The sequence below is a fragment of the Hemitrygon akajei genome, chromosome 6, assembly GCF_048418815.1.
Source record: "Hemitrygon akajei chromosome 6, sHemAka1.3, whole genome shotgun sequence".
NCBI lineage: Eukaryota > Metazoa > Chordata > Chondrichthyes > Myliobatiformes > Dasyatidae > Hemitrygon > Hemitrygon akajei.
Window position 1 is genome coordinate 13220269 of NC_133129.1, and position 17939 is coordinate 13238207.

The 17939-nt window shown below is 42.8% G+C and overlaps 1 protein-coding gene across 1 annotated transcript in view; it reads right to left on the bottom strand.

Moving 5' to 3' along the window:
- Nucleotides 1–2228: 2228 nt before the first annotated feature.
- Nucleotides 2229–17939, bottom strand: part of rgs12b (regulator of G protein signaling 12b) — a 164283-nt gene continuing 148572 nt past the window's right edge. Inside the window, exon 18 of the mRNA XM_073047905.1 lies at nt 2229–3042. Within this exon, the coding sequence (XP_072904006.1) occupies nt 2690–3042 (353 nt within the window). The 3' untranslated portion in view covers nt 2229–2689. The remainder of the gene's footprint in view (nt 3043–17939) is intronic.

A 17939-nucleotide genomic window follows, 5' to 3' on the forward strand; every position in this document is an offset into this window, starting at 1 on the left:
ATCTAAGAGTTTTTTAAATGCCTCTAATGTTTCTGTCCCTACCACTGTCCTTGGCAGGGTGTTCCATGCATTCACCTTCCACTTTGTAAAAAAACTTACCTCTTATATCCCTTAATAACCCCCTTGTATTAGCCGCTTCCACTCTGGAAAAAAAAAACTCTCTGGCTATCCACACAACCTATGCCTCTTATCATCTTGTCCACCTCTATCAAGTCAGCTTTCAACCTCCTTTGTTCCAGAAAGAAAAGTCATAGCTCATTCAACTATCTTCAATCTAGACAGCATCCTGGCAAACCTCTGCACCCTGTCTGAAGATTCCACATCCTTTCTATAAAGATGTGACCAAAACTGAGCAAAATACTCCAAGTGTGGTCTGTCTAGTTTCATTGAGCTGCAAGGGTGACACAGTAGTGTAGTGGTTAGCACAACGCTTTACAGTACCAGTTACCTCACCGCTGTCTGAAGGAGTCTGTGACAGCGTGGTTTTCCTCTGGGTGCTCCGGTTTCCTCCCACAGTCCAAAGACATACCAGTAGGTAGGCTAATTAGTCATTGTAAATTGTCCCATGATTAGATTGGAGTATTTCTGAGTGGCGTGGCTCAAAGGGCTGGAAGAACTGATTTTGCACTGTATCTCAATGAAAAGAATTTTTAAAAACTAGAAAAAACATTACCTTGCGGCACTTGAACATAATCGCCGACACACCATGCATTTTCTGAAGCACTCTATCAACTTGCACGGCAATGTGAGTCTTACATAGATCAGATAGAGTAAAGCCAGCAGATTTTGTTCCCTGAAGCACAGAACAGACAAAAGGTCTGAGAAAACAGGAAAATGCATTTGCATATCCCCAGAATAAAGAATTTTCATGAAAAATTATTTCCAAAGCATATTTCACATCAGAACACACTGCTGCGAAAATAATGTTTGACACCATCTCACCATTTTTTTCCAAAATACCAAGCCAAGATAAATCTGGAACCATATTTTGAAATAGGACAGGATGGCAGAACCAGAAATCAAACTTTAATGAGAAACAAATTCATAACAGCAGTTGTAAGAGAGATGCTAAAGTAATTTAAAGTGGTTGGAGACTAATACAACTCACTTAAAGGGCAGCACGGCAGCATAGCTGTTACTGCACCAGCTGCAAGACTGGGATTCGATTCCTGCCGTTATCTGTAAGGAGTCTGTATGTTCTCTCCGTGATTGCATGGGTTTCCTCCAGGTGCTCCGGATTCTTCCCACATTCCAAAGATGTACGGTTCGATTTGTAAGTTTAGGTGATGCTATCTTGGTGCTGAAAACGTGGCGGCACAATCCTCACTGACTTGATGCAATGCAAGTGATGCATTTTGTGGCCTGTTTCCATGTACAAATACAGCTAATCTTTCTTTGATCTCTCCCCGCTGAATTGAGGTAGTGTTGCAACTCTATAAAACCCAGGTTAGACCATACTTGGAATACTGATTTCAGTTCTGGTCATCTCATTGTAACATGGACGAGGAAGCTTTAGAGATTTACCAAGATGATGCTTGTATTATGAGAATTATAAGGCTGCATGTCTTATGAGGATAAGTTGAGTGAGCTTAGGGCTATTCTCTCTAGAGCAAAGAAGGATGAGGTGACTTGATAGATGATAAGAAGCATAGATTGTTGATAATCAGAGACCTTTTTCCCAAGGTGAAAATGGCTGATACAAGGGGGCATAATTTTAAGGTAATTGGAGGAAAGTATAGGGGGAATATTAGAGATAACTTTTGTTTTTACACAGAGAGCAGTGGGTGTGTGGAATGCCCTGCCAGGGGTGGTGGTAGAACCAGATACATTAAGGACACTTAAGAAACTCTTCAATAAGCACATGGATGTTACAAAAATTGAGGGCTACATAGGAGGGAAGGGTTAGATCAATCTTAGAATTCACTACAATGTCGGCACACTGTGGGCTGAATGGCCTGTATTGCGCTGCAATGTTCTGTGATCACTGAGGTGAGCTGGGTAAGTGTGCGTACAGCAAAAACATTGGTTCCATGTACAGTAGAACATGGATATTGTCAGTATCCATGTTTAAGGAACCTGATGGACGACTCAAAATAAAAAAATATTAGTTCTGTCATTAAACCTTAGGTAATGAAGCCGTGTAGTGAGGGATACCTGAGACGCCAGGAAGGGAACACATTTCTGCTCCTTTCTACAGAAACACACAGAGGGACACATTAGAAACAGCCTTCATGAAGATCAGATATTATTTTCAGTAATGTAAACCATCTTGTTCTCAATTTTCAGAAGTATTCAAACACAAAGAGAAAAAATCAAAAAGATTTACACAATTATATTCAAACTAAATTTACATCTAACATTTTTCACATTTATTGTAATACATTTACTTGAACAAAAGTCTTGGCTGCTTGCGGTAATTAAATTACAGGTAAAATGTCAATATTTTACTTGCCCATTTCTACCAAGTACAATCATACATTTTAGAATCAATATTTCTCTTTTCTGCCAGCATCAACAGATCTTACCTCAAGATTTTTCAGTGATATTTATTTAATATAACTAAATTACACTGGGGGGGAGATGATTAAATTTTAATGACTAATTATTGAGGGGTTCACAATTAATTTTAATCCCAGTTTTCCAAATAGCATTTAAGGTAATAAACTGTGAATTTTTTTGTGTCAAGGATTCAGACAAATGTAGCCTTATGTCGTGCCTCCAAAGTCTTGTTCCTTTCACTTTTTACCGTAATCAGCGATGGTAATTCCGACATCTGATAAACCCCTGTACGCATTCTTCCCTGACAACATTTCAGTTCAGAAATATATCCTTCAAAACTCAGGTTCCCATCCGACCCACTGGCATCTCCTGATTTTGTGTCGTCGATGTCAATAACCTTGCTTACAGGAAGATCCCACTGGGTGTGGTTAGTGCTTGCAGCGAAGGCAGAGGTGTTTACACTTGTCTGTGTCTGCGTGTCGGAGCTCTGCTCAAGAGAAGGAGGCTTCATCCATGCAATCGTTCCCCTTTCCTTTCTTGAATCTTTAGTGGAAGGTGAGAAAAACAGGCATATCAAGGTCACTAAATCTCAATACTGCAGCTCTTATATATAAAAAAGTGTACATTCAATAAAGATATAAAGCCTAGAACATGGATGACCACATCACTGAGAATCTTTGCTCCATCCACTGCAAAAGGCAGGATCTCCCAGTGGTTACACTTTCAGTTCCACTTCCCATTCCCATTCTGATGTGTCTGTCCATGGCTTCATCTACTGCCACGATGAGGACAAACTCATGTTGAAGGAGCAACACCTCATATTCCACCAGCATAGTCTATTTGAATCCTCCTTCTTCAGCCGCTTACCTCTTCTACCTATCCCCACCCAACTTCTTACTTACTCCACCCACCTACTTTCCCCCCTCACCAGGTCTCACCTATCACCTGCCAGCTTGCAGTTCCCCCCCTTCTCCCATCTTCTTATTCTGTCTTCCCTCTTCAGTCCCAGTCCTGATAAAGGGTCTTGTCTCCAAATCTTCAACAGTTTATTCCCCCCCATGGACGCTGCATGACCTTGCTGAAGTCATCCTGTATTTAGTGTGCAGCCTAGAACATGAACTGCTCTTTCCAATTAGCTCATTCAATAAAAGCCTGATCACAGTCATGCAGCACAGAAACAGGTCCATCAGACCACTGTGGCCGTACCACCCACCCATACTAATTCCATTTTCATATACTTGATGATTCACAGGTCTATATACCCACAGTACAACCTCAGCTAATGTGGTCCACACTGCAACCAACTTCGGGCTGAAAATATTCTTCCTTGAATCCCCTCAGCCACCTCCAATGTTAAAGATTAGCTTTATTTGTCACAGGTACATCGAAATGTACAGTGAAATGCCATATCAGCGACAACTGTGCTGGAGCAGCCCACAAGTATCAGTGCCAACATAGCTTGCCCACAACTCAATAAACCTAACCTGTATAGGACATTGGGGCTGAAAGGGAAATAGATCAGTCTTGATGAAATGGCAGGACAGACTTGATGGGCCAAATGGCCTAATTTTGCTCCTGTCTTATTCTTATGATCTTTAGAATGTGGGAGGAAGCCAGAGCACTGGGGGAAAATCCATGCTGTCACGGGTGGACTATACATACTCATTACAGACAGCTTTGGAAATTGAACCTCCATTTTACAGCTGGCATTGTAAAGCATTACGCTAACCACTACGCTGCCACAACTAACTGACACTGGAAAGTGGTAGCTCCTTGCAAGCTGCTCTCTGAAGATCTACTTATTACATTTATTGCAATTGTTCTACTCTTCCAAATCTAAGTTACCTTAATGCACTGTTGCAATGAAATGATCTGTATAAATGGCATGTAAAACTACTATAAGGGTGACAATAATAATCCGAGTTATTCCAAACCACAGCAGATACCTCTATCCTATCCTATATATGCCCCTCATAATTTTGTATAACTCAGGTGCTACCTCATATTTAAATTCCATTTCATTAAAAACCATTTCCCATCTTTCATTGAAGAGTTAGGGTGGTGGGATGGAGATATGTCTCTATCAAGGGAGGTGTAAGGTGCTCCTCCTCTCCACTAGCTTACCGGTCACCCTTGGGCAAGGTGAAGCACCTGCTTAGCCACCCGATCAGAGTCAAGTGGGAGCTGGTGGTGGATGGTCATATGAGCAACTGGTGTACAGTTGCTCATACAGATTATGTGACCACAGACACCAGTCAGGCAATCTCTGAAGAGTATTGATAATGGCTGGGGTCACCCGCCTAATAAAGACACTGCCCAGAAGAGGACAGTAACAAACCACTTCTGTTGAAAAACTTGCCAACAACAATCATGGTCATGGAAAGATCATGATCACTATGTCATACAAGATGGCACATAATGAACAAAAGGACACAGAACAGTACTGGCCCTTCAGCCCATAATGTTGTGCCAGCCTTTTAAGCTACATTGAGATCAATCCAACCCTTCCCTCCTCCAGAGCCCTTCATTTTTCTTTCATCCATGTGCCTACCTAACAGTTTCTTAAATGCCCCTAATGTATCTGCCTCTACCACCACCCTGGCAGTGCGTTCCATGAAACAGGAAGCAAATTCAGAAATTGGAACTGCAAAGGGATTTGGAAGTCCTAGTGCAGTGTTCCCTGGAGGTTAGTTAGCAGGTTCAGTTCATAGTAAGGAAAGCAAATACAATGCTAGCATACATTTCAAGAGGACTAAAACATAAAACCAAGTATGTAATACTGAGGCTCTATAACACAATGGAGCAGTCTGTCCTTGGGAGTATTGTGAGCAGTTTTGGGTCCCTTGTCTAAGAAAAAAAAGAGGAGGGTGATAGGTTCTTTACTAATCAGGGTGTTAAAGGTTCCAGAGAGAAAGTAAGAGATCGGGGTTGAAAGGGGTAATGAATCAACCATGTTCAAAAGGCAAAGCAAATTCAAGGGGCCAAGTGGCTTATGTCTATGGTCTTTTGGATCAGTTTCCCACAGTACTCTGTCCTCTGTTGTTCAGGACTTTCAACCCATACTTCCTCTGCATCTCTCATTCTCCATTCACTATTTATTCTTTTGCCTTGATGTCATAGAATCAATGAGAAATATGGTATGGATACGGCCCAGCAGTCCACCCAGCTAGTCCCCAATTTCCTGCAATTCCCATATCCCTGTAATCCCTGCACCTGTCCAAGTGCTTCTTAAATGATACTACTGCCCTGACTCAAGCAATTTTAAGTCAGTCTTCCCATGCAGTTAGGCAAAGGAACCATCACAGTTTGTGGAAAGTGTGGTTGTCCAAAGAAGAAAGAGTTTATTACAGGAGAGTAACAATAGTAAGAGAAACTGGTTGGAATGGAAATAATTTCTGCATCAGTTACTGGGGTTGTCACGGGGTGATTTATTTTCCAGTTATCAGTTAAGAACATAAGACAAAGATATAGAAGTTCTTGGAGAAGATAATGTAGCTGGCACAGATTGAATGGGCCAAGCGACCTTTTCAACATACTGTGTCAAGCAGTGAAGACAAAATATTGGAATTCATGGATTTTTTTTCACATAGACAACCAGTAAAAATAAATCAACATTTGATTGTTGAGGGGAAGTTAGATGTTTATAAAATGATTAAAAGATTCAGGAGGGTTCACCCAAAAAAGGTTTGCATATGCAGGCAGATGCTTTAGTTAGAATGGCATCACGGTTAGTGAAGACATGGTGGTCCTGTGCTGTACCGTTCTCTGAATGGAGGTATAACTGCTAAGTTTTGGTCAAGAATGCGGAACAATGGAGCATAACTTTAAAGACCTATTCAGTCAGGAATGGCATCATCAGCATTTTTCATAGGAACTGAGTATACTAGGGATATTAAAACCTGAATCAGGTTTATTAACAATGACATGTTTCTGGTGGCCCAGTCGAATTGGACAGGAGGCGACCCACAGGTCCATGAGATTTTAAAAAGAAGCGTTCGCAGGTATGTGTTTTCCTGGCAGCCCAACCAGATCAAGGGCAAGTAATAACACACACAAAACGCTGGAGGACCTCAGCAGGCCAGGCAGCATCTATGGAAAAGTGTACAGTTGAAGTTTCAAGCCACGACCTTTCAACAGGACTGGAGACCTGCCCATCGCCTCCCACTGGTGTCCTCCGCCCTTTTCTTTCTTCCATGGCCTTCTGTCCTTTCCTATTTGATTCCCCCTTCTCCAGCCCTGTACCTCCTTCACCAACCAACATCCCAGCTCTTTACTTCACTCCTCCCCCTCCTGGTTTCACCTATCACCTTGTGTTTCTCTCCCCCTCCCCCCATCTTTGAAATCTACTCCTCTTCGTTTTCTCTGCAGTCCTGCTGAAGGGTCTCATCCCAAAATGTTGACTGTACATGTTTCCATAGATGATGCCTGGCCTGCTGAGTTCCTCCCAGCATTTTGTGTTGCTTGGATTTTCAGCATCTGCTGATTTTCTCTTTTGCAAATAATGATAAGGCAGGAATATGTTGAATGGCCATTGTGTGAATGGACCAGCGTTAGTGTGGGAAGGTTTTGGCTTGTCAGACTTCAATGAGAACAGGCCTGGCAAAGTACGTACCTGGTAAGTTTCTTCTTCTCCAATCTCTGTCTGTAAGTACATAGTTAGAGTAGTGAGATTCTGAGGTTGTCAAGCCGAGGAGTGGTAGTGGGAACAAGCTTCCACTAAAAGTGTTCCTCACTGCATGCACCTCAAATAGCCTCTGACAACCAAGTTCAACTCCTGGCCTTCTCGTGTGGCTTAGCCTCTAAGCCCGGTGGAACCGTTTCTACTGACAGGAGAAGGGGTGAAGGCGGGTCCTGGTGCCTTAAAACCACTGCTTCGGGTAGATGGAGCTCGTCAGCCCGGGAAGGCAGTCCATCTAAGAGAGGGAAAACTCTGATTTCAAACCCCCGCTGCCTTGCGGCCATACCCACTCATGGGAAAGGCTTCGGGAGTAAACCCTGAGGACAAATCCGGAGCTGGAGTCCCTAAGGCAGTCCAACATTGCCTTCAACCTCGCTCTGGCAACTCCTGAAACGTCACTGGTGCCAAGCTGTATCAGCCCTTGCCCTTCCCTTGGACAACATCGGTGGCGTGGAGAGGGGAGACTTGCTGCTTGGGCAACTGCTGGTTTTCCATACAACCTTGCCGAGGCCTGCACCCTGGAGAGGACACTCAAGACTTTCCAGGTGCAGATCCATAGTCTCACGAAACTATCGGATGCCATCATCATCATCAGAGTAGTGAGAATAGCTCCAGGGGCTGTGTTGTGTTCTTTGTGTGAGATGTGGGAATTCATGGAGACCTCCAGCCTCTGAGATAACTACATCTGCACCAGGTACACTCAGCCACAGCTCCTCAGAGAACGTGTAAAGTAACTGGAGCTGCAGCTCGATGACCTTCAGCTCATACAGGAAACTGAAGAGATGATAGATAGGAGCTACAGGGAGGTAGTCATCCTGAAGTTGCAGGAGGCAGGTACCTGGATGACTGTCAGGCAAGGGAAAGGAAATACAGCAGACTACCCCTGTGGCTGTTTCCTCAATAATAACGTTTTGGGAATTGTTGGGAGGGATCCTCTCCAATGCCAGCACATCTTTTTTTAGATGTGGAGCCCAAAACTGTTCACAATACTCAAGGTCAGACTTCTTAAGTGCTTTATAAAGCCTCAGCATCACATCCCTGCTCTTGTATTCAAGACCTCTTGAAATGAATGGTAATATTGCAGTTGCCTTTCTCACCAACAACTCTACCTATAAGGTAACCTTTAGGGTGTTCTGCACAAGTACTCCCCAGTCCCTTTGCATCTCAGATTTTTGGATTTTCTCCCCATTTAGAAAATAGACTGCATATTTATTTCTTCTATCAAAGTGCATGACCATGCATTTTGTAACATTTTATTCTATTTGCCACTCTATTGCCCTTTCTCCTAATCTGTCTAAGTCCTTCTACATCCTACCTGTTTCCTCAACACTACCTGCCCCTCCACCAATCTTCATATCATCTGCAAACTTGGCAACAAAGCCATCTATTCCATCATCTAAATCATTTATATACAGCATAAAAAGAAGTGGTCCCAACACCGACCCCTGCGGAACACCACTAGTCACTGACAGCCAACCAGAAAAGGATCCTTTTATTCCCACTCACTGCCTCCTACCAATCAGCTAATGCTCTAATCATGTTAGTAACATTCCTGTAATACCATGGACTCTTAACTTGGTAAGCAACCTCATGTGTGGCACCTTGTCAAAGGCCTTCTGAAAGGCCAAATATACAATATCCACTGCATCCCCTTTATCTAATCTACTTGTAATCTCCTCAAAGAACTCCAACAAGTTCACCAGGCAAGATTTTCCCTTAAGGAAACCATGCTGACTTTGTCCTATCTTGTCATGTGCCACCAAGTACTCCATAACCTTATCCTTAACAATTTACTCCAATATCTTCCCAACCACTGAGGTCAGGCTAACTGGTTTATAATTTCCTTTCTGCTGCCTTCCTCCTTTCCCGAAGGCTGGAGTGACATTAGCAATTTGCCATTCCTCTGCATCATACCAGAATCCAATGACTTTTGAAAGATCGTTGCTAACACCTGCACAATCTCTAACGCTACGTCTTTCAGAACCCTAGGGTGCAATCCACCTGGTTCATGCGACTTATGTACCCTCAAGTCTTTCAGCTTTTTCAGCACCTTCTTACTTGTAACAGTAACTGTACACACTTCTCTTCCATCACATCCTTCAACATCTGGCACATTGCTAGTGTCTTCCACTGATGCAAAATACTCATTTAGTTCATCTGCCAGTCCCCCATTACCATTTCTCAGGCCTCATTTTCTAGCAGTCCTATATCCACTTGCATCTCTCTTTTTTTTTTACAAACTTGAAAAAGCTTCTACTATCCACTTTGATAATAGTTTGCTAGCTTGCTTTCATATTTCATCTTTTCCCTCCTAATGATTCTTATAGTTGCTCTTTGTAGGTTTTTAAAAGTTTCCCAATCTTTTATTTTCCCACTATTTTTTGCTTTGTTGTATGCCCTCTCTTTTGTTTCTACATTAGCTTTGACTTTCTTTGTCAGCCACTGTTGTGTTATTTTGCCATTTGATTATTTCTTTGTTTTTGGAATACATCGATCCTGCACCTTCCTCATTTTCCCAGAAACTCATGCCATTGTCTGCTCTGTTGTCATCCCAGACAGCAGCACCTTCCAAGTTATTTTGGCCAACTCCTCTCTCATACCACCGTAATTTCCTTTACTCCACTGAAATACTGCTACATCAGACCTTACTTTTTCCCTATCAAATTTTAAGTTGAAATCAATCATATTGTGTTCACTGCCTTCTAAGGGCACTTTTACCTTAAGCTCCCTAATCGCCTCCAGTTCATTTATACACCCAATCCAGTATAGCTGATCCCCTGGTTGGCTCAACAACAAACTGGTCTAAAAAGCCATCCCGTTGGTATTCAACAAACTCACTCTCTTGAGATCCATTGCCAACGTGATTTTGCCAGTTGACCTACATATTAAAATCTCCCATGTCTATCATTACATTGCCCTTTTGAAACATCTTTTCTATTTCCTGGTGTAATCTGTGGTCCACATCCCAGCCACTGTTGGGAGGCCTGTATATATTTGCTATCAGGGTCCTTTCACCCTCAACCAACAAGGACTCAACGTCTTCTGATCCTGTGCTACATCTTTCTACTGATTTGATGCCATTCTTTACCAGCAGAGCCATGCCACCCCTAGCCTACCTTCCTAACCCTCCGATACAGCATGTAACCTTAGACATTCAGCTCCCAATTACAACCACCCTTCAGCCATGATTCAGTGATGGACACAACAACATCACACCTGGCAATCTGTAATAGTGCCACAAGATCACCCACCTTATTTCTCCGTGCATTGAGATATAACACTTTGAGTGCTGTGTTTGCTACCCTTTTTGATTCTGCATCTCTAATGCACTGATACTCACCCTGCTGGCTGCAATTTTGTCATATCATCTGCCTGCCCTTCCTGACAGTCTGACTACACGCCATCTTTGCTTTTTTGTCGTCTGTCCTATCCTGAGTCCCTTCTTTCCAGTTCCCATCCCCTGCCAAATTAGTTTAAATCTTCCCCAACAGCTCTTACAAATCTGCCCATGAGAATTTTGGTCCCCCTCTGGTGCAGGTACAACCCATGCCTTTTGTACAGTTGATGCCTTCCCCAGAAGAGATCCCAATGATCCAAGATCCTGAATCCCTGCCCTCTGCACCAGCTTCTCAGCCATGCATTTATCTGCCAAATCATTCTGTTTCTGCCCTCACTAGCACGTGGCACAGGTAGCAATCCAGAAATTACTATCCTGGAGGTCCTGCTTCTCAGCTTTCTAAATTCTCTCTTCAGGACTTCATTGCTTTTCCTTCCTATGTCATTGGTACCAATATGTACGAAGACATCTAGCTGCTCTCCCTTCCTCTACGAAATGCTTTGGACATGATCTGAGATGTTCCTGGCCCTGGCACCTGGGAGGCAACATGTCCAAAGTAGGATAAAGTCAGCATTGTTTCCTGCCTGGAAAATCCTGCCTGACAAATCTGTTGGAATTCCTTGAGGAAATAGCAAGCAGGATAAACAAATGAGAATTGGTTGATGTTGTGTACTTGGATTTTCAGAAGGCCTTTGACAAGGTGCCACTCATGAGGCTGCTTAGCACAATAACAGGAAAGATACTAGCATGGATAGAGCATTCACTGATTGGCAGGAGGCAAATAGGATAAAGGGAGCCTTTTCTGATGGGCTGCTGGTGTTCCACAGGTGTTAGTGTTGGGACTGTTTCTTTTCATGTTGTACGTCAGTGATTTGGACGATGGAATCGATGGCTTTGTGGTCAAGTTAGTGGAGGATACAAAAATAGCTGGAGGGGTAGGTAGTGTTGAGGAAACAAAGGAGGCTTCAGAAGGACTTAGATATATTAAGAGAATGGGGAAAGAAGTGGCAGATGGAATACGGTGTCAGGAAATGAATGGTCACGCACTTTGTAAAAGAAATAAAAGCATATATTTTCTAAACGGAGAAAATTCAAAAATGCAAAGTGCAAAGGGGCTTGGGAGTCCTCGTGCAGAATCCCCTAAAGTTTAACTTGTAATTTGAGTCAGTGGTGAGGAAGGCAAATTTCGAGAAGACTAGAATATAAAAACAAGGTTGTAATGTACAGGCTTTATAACGCATTGGGGCAGTTTTGGGCCCCTTATCTAAGAAAGGATGTACTGGCATTGGAGAGAGTTCAAAGGTGGTTCATGAAAATAATTCTGGAAATGAAAGGCATATCATGAGGATTGCTTGATGGTTCAAGGCCTGTATTCACTGGAATTTGGAAGAATGGGGATGAGTGGGGATCCCGATGGAACCTATCAAATGCTGAACAGCCTAGATAGAGTGGATGTGGAGAGGATGTTTGCTATAGTAGGTGAGTCTAGGACCAGAGGGCACAGCCTTAGAATAGAGAGCCATCCATTTTGAATGAAGATAAAAAGGAATTTCTTTAGTCAGAGCATGGCAAATCTGTGGAATTTGTCGCCACAGGCAGCTGCAGAGGCCAGGTCATGTACATTAAATGCAAAGGTTGATAGGCTCTTGGCATGAAAAATTCATTCATGGCATGAAAGGTTATAGGGAGAAGGCAGGAGAATGGGGTCGAGAGGGAAATGGATCAGCCAAAATCAAATGGCGCAGCAGACTCAATGGGCTGAATGGTCTAATTCTGCTCCTATGTCTGAAGAAGTTTGTCATTTTGTGGCAGCAATGCAGTGCAAAACATCAAAATTGCTATAAGTTACAAAATTAATTAAATAAATGGTACAAAGGAGGAATGGAAAAAGTAGAATTCACAGATTCATGGACTGTTCCGAAATCTGATGGCAGAGGCAAGAAGTTGTTACTAAAATGTGGAGTTGAAGCTCCTGCACCTCCTCCCTGAGGCTAGCATGTCCTTGGTGGTGAGGGTCCTTACCGATGGATGTCACTTTGAGGGTCTGTCACTTGATGATATACTCGATAGCAGGAAGGGTTGTGCCCATGATGGGAGCTGACCAAGTCTCAAGATTGAAAGATTCAGGTTAGGTAATGGTTTTAAAGATTGTAATGGATATAGGACATTGGCTAGTGAAAGGCATTTAGACAGACACATGAACAGGCAGGGAATGGTGGACTGAAGGGTCTGTTCGTGTTCTTTGAATGGAGTTACGATAAGCAACAAATACAGTATGATCCAATTCAGTTGTGAAATAAGCCCAAGTGGTTGAACAACCTGAATGGAAATCTGTGATCAGTGGTGTACCAGAGGGATCAGTGCTGCAATACTTACTATCTTATACATTAACAATCTAGATATTCATGTAAAAGGCATGACTAGTAAGTCTGCATGTAGAGCACAGAGCAGTACAGCAGATTACAGGGCCCTTCAGCCCACAATGTGGGCTGACCTTTTGTCAAGATAAATCTAACCCTTACCTCTCTCATAGCCCTCCATTTTTTTCTATCATTCATGCCCCTGGTAAGAGTCTCTTACCACCCTGTCACCTTGTCGTGGTGAGAAGCTTGTGTGGTCCTGAGATCCTGAGAGCGATGCAGTCTGGAGCTATGCTCCTGGTAGGGTCACCCATGGCAGTAAGGTCGAGAGTGAGGTCCCTGACAAAGAACAATTCAACTAAGACCTCAACGGTGGAACAGGCATACGAAGTTACTTCAAACTCAACGGCTGTGAAGGCGGATGAAGGCTGCAACAAATCCATCAGCTCCAATCGTCGTGGTTTCCATGCCACTGGAATCAGTTGGTTGATTTATGAAGTATCGTGTGCTTCTTGGAGTGCAACATCAAGTACATGTTAAACAAATACACGCACAGGCGTCTTCGCTCTGTGCGGAATGAAGACCATCATCCTCGACCTCGAGGGATAGCGACGATGACGACAAAGAGTCTCTTAAATGACCCGAATTCTGACTCTACCATAACCCCTAGCAAGCCATTTAACACTCCCACCACTCTCCGCAAAAAACTTACCTCTAACATTCCATCTGTACTTTCCTTTAATCACCTTAAAATGACCTCACCCCCCCCCCCCACTGTTTCGCGGGGTGAAAATGGCAATTACAAAGGGGGGGGTCATTGTAAGCTGATGGGAGGAAAGCACAGTGAGGGTGGTGTCAGAGGTAGTGTTGTTTTACTGAGTGGTAATGAAGTGAGTGGAATAGGCAGCCATGGTGGTGGTAGAGGTCTGGGCCCAAAATGTCGACTGTACTTTTTTCCATAGATGCTGCCTGGCCTGCTGAGTCCCTCCAGCATTTTGTGTGTTGCTTGGATTTCCAGCATCTGCAGATTTTCTCTTGTTTATGTTTTAGGAGATTTACCAGGATGTTGCCAAGCATGGAGTGTTTCGGTTATGAGGCGAGACCGGATAAGCTGGGTTGGTTTTACTTAAGACTGCAGACAGAGGCAGGATCTAATAGAGATATACAGAATTGAGAAGAATACAAGATAGATAGCAGAAAATTATACTCCAGTATTCTCTAAAATTAGAAACCATATACTTAAAGCAAAAGAAAGGAGATTTAGAGGAGATCTGAGGAAGAACATTTTCACCCAAAGATCACTTGAATCTGGAACCCACTACCTGAGTATGTAGTGGAGGCAGATACTCTCATAATATTTAAGTATTTGGATGAGACACAAGAGGCTGGAAATGCTGGAATCTGGAGAAAAAGGTGAACTATCAACACATGGCCTCAACCCAAAATGTCAACCATCTCTTTCTCCCCAGAGTTTCTATGTGACACCTGAGCTCTTCCAGTAGATTATCTTTCTTCCAGTATCTTGATTCACACTTGAGTTGTCAAGACATAGAAGGCTACAGTCTCAAAGTCACAGCTGAGGGAGATAGCAGGGATAATCTCCCATTAACTATTAAATACTCCCAACAGTGCGTGTCTCAAATAGCCCCTGACAACCAAGTCCAGCTCCTGGCCTACACATATGGCTTAGCTACTAAGCCGGTGGAACCGTTTCTATTGACAGGAGAAGAGGCAGATTACTGATGCCTTAAAACTAGTTGATTTGGGCAGATGAGATTTGTTAGCCATGGCTGGGAGAGGAAAACTCTCATCTCAAACCTCCGCAGCCCTGTGGCTATACACACTCGTGGGAAAGACCTCAGGAGTAAATCCTGAGGAAAAATCTGGAGCTTGAGTCCTAAGGCAGTCCTGCATTAATTTCAGCCCTGACTGGCAACTCCTGTGACGCCGCCAGTGCCAAACGGTATTGATGTCCGCCATTCCTTTGGATTCATCAACTGCATGGAGAGGGGAATCAGCTACATGGGTGACAGCTTGCTCTCCATATCGTACTGCCCTGTCTTACGTATTACATGGACAGCTAGGATGCAATAACCATGATCGACCCCTCATAAGGAAGCTACAAACCAAGTGTTGGCAAATGGGATTAGTATAGATGATGCTTAAGTCAGCATGGACCCAGTCGGTCAAAGATCCTGTTTCTGTGTTTTATGACACTATCAGTCTATGACTTGTGTTCATGAGGTAGTTAAGAAATTAATGTGACATTTTCCTTTATTAGCAGAGACAGAGAATACAAGAGGAGTGTTGGATTAGACAGTATAATTGCTATTTTCTTTGTCGTTTAACATTCTCGGGCTTGTTTTTTTTTATATACAGTACTGTGCAAAAGTCTTCGGCACATAAACATAGATAGGGATTTACTACAGCAATTTTATGTATTGCATTGTACTGCCGCTACAAAAAAAATCACGACGTTTGTGAGTGATGATAAACCTTATTCTGATAATGGGTCTCTATTGTGGACTGAAACTGGGAAGGGGGCAGGGAGAGAGGAATCATGGTTAGGAAAAGGGGAAGGGAGAGGGGAGGGAGCAGAAAGCACCAGACAGACATTATGCAATGATCAATAAACCAATTGTTTGAGATTAAGTTATCTTGCCCAATGTCTCAGGGCTGGGTGTGTCTGCACCAGCACCACCACACACCCCGGCACTCTTTGTCTGCCACTTGTCCCGCACCCCTCCTGTCGCACTCCAGCTTCATCATTCCCAGCATCCTTTGCTTCTGCCAGATCTACAAACTCGCTCTCCACTCCACAGGACACTCAAAACTCCGGCACAGGTTGACAGTTTGGTTAAGAAGGTGTATGGTGTGATGGCCTTCGTCAACCGTAGGACTGAGTTCAAGAGCCGTGAGATAATGTTACGGCTATATAAGACATTAGTTAGACACCACTTGGAGTACTGTGTTCATCTCTGGTCACCTCGCTAAAGGAAGGATGTGGATATGACAAAGAGAGTGCAGAGGAGATTTACAAGGATGTTGCCTGGATTGGAGGGCACACCTCATGAGAATAGGTTGAGTGAACTTGGCCTTTTCTCCTTGGAGCAACGTAGGATGAGAGGCATTGATTGTGTGGATAGCCAGAGGCTTTTTCCCAGGCCTGAAATGGCTAACACAGGGGGGCATAGTTTTAAGATGCTTGGAAGTAGGTACAAGGTGGATGTCAGAGGTAAGTTTTTCACACAGAGAGTGGTGGATGCATGGAATGCACTGCCAGCGACAGTGGTGGAGGCGGATACAATGGGGTCTTTTAAGAGACTCTTGGATAGGTACATGAAGCTTAGAAAAATAGAGGGGTATGCGGTAGGGAAATTCTAGGCAAATTCTAGAGTACACAACATTGTGAGCAGAAGGGCCTGTAATGTGCTGTAGATTTCTATGTTCTAATCCTCAGAAGGATTCAAAGTGGAGAGAGGGAGCAATTTCAAGTTCCTAGGTGTCAAGATCTCTGAGGATCTAACCTGGTTCCAATGTATCAATAAAGCTAAAAAGAAGGCAAGTCAGTGGTTATACTTCATTAGGTGTTTGAGGAGATTTGGATTGTCACCTTATACACTTGAAAATTTCTAAAGGTATACCATGGAGAGTATTTCGATGGACTGTATCGCTGTCTGGTATGGCGGGGAACTACTGCACAGGATCGAAAGAAGCTACATAAAGTTGTAAAATTAGTCAGCTCCATCTTGGACACTAGCCTCCATAGTATCCAAGACATCTTCAAGGAGCAGTGCCTCAGAAAGGTGGCATCCATTATTAAGGACTACTATCACCCAGGCATCAGGTACCATCAGGGAGGAGGTACAGAAGCCTGAAGGCACACACTTAGTGATACAGGAACAGCTTCTTCCTCTCTGCCATCCGATTCCTAAATGGACACTGACTCATGAACACTACCTCACTTTTTTAATTTCAGTTTTTACACTATTTTTAACTTAACTAATTGAATTACCTTCTCTTTCTATATTATCATTGTACTGCTGCTGGCAAGTTAACAAATTTCATGACATATGCCGGTACTAATAAACCTGATTTAGATTCTATGGAAATTCAATGGAATTAGCAAACTAGTGTAAGACCAGAGCACATAGAATTTCTCTCTCCTTGTTCTCCTTTCCCAGTATCGCCTTCTCTTTTACTGTTCTCTTTTTTCAATCTCTTTGTTCTCTTAACAAAATTTTATTCCGAGATCAAAAACATCAGAATCCAACAGTAGGGAGTTTATGCTGCAAGTGAAAGTTAAGAATGTACTGACTCTGAAACTCAAATAAAAACACAAAGCGCTCAGCAGGTCAGACAACGTGGAGGAAGAATTAGTGTTAACTTTGCAGGTCAATGAAAATTTACTGATTTGAAATATTAGCTCTGTTCATCTCTCCAGGGAAACTGCCTGACCTGGTGAACATGTCCGACATTGTCTACTTTTATGTGAGGTTTGATACTGTATATAACATAATCACATAAGCATATATAGATCGTATCTCAAGTATAATTCTGGCCATGTTCAAATTAATGACTGAATCCAATGAAGGATCTCGACCTAAAACGTCGACTGTTCATTTCCCTCCATAGATGCTGCCTAACGTGCATAGTTCCACCAGCGCTATGTGTGTCATGAGTAATTTTTGCTCTGTGCAGTCTTCATTTTGATGTTCACTTCTTTCAGAAACCACAGATATAATTTTATAACAAAGAAATACTGATGCTTCTTATATCAGGGACCAAGCACTACAACTAACAAATGGATTATTCACTGCTCATACAATATAATTTTATAAATTTCAGTCAACCCACACGATAAGATCCTTAACGTCTTGCCTCATGAAAGTTCTTGTGAAGAGTTGTTTTATTTTAATTACAAATTTACAAAAAGGAACCTTTATTTCATTCAACTCATAGAATAGCAACATGGCGATGAACGCAAGTCATTTATATAGCGAGCAAAGTTAAAATAAAGAAATTAGTAAAATTAAACTGTAATTGAGTCAAACAATAATGAGTG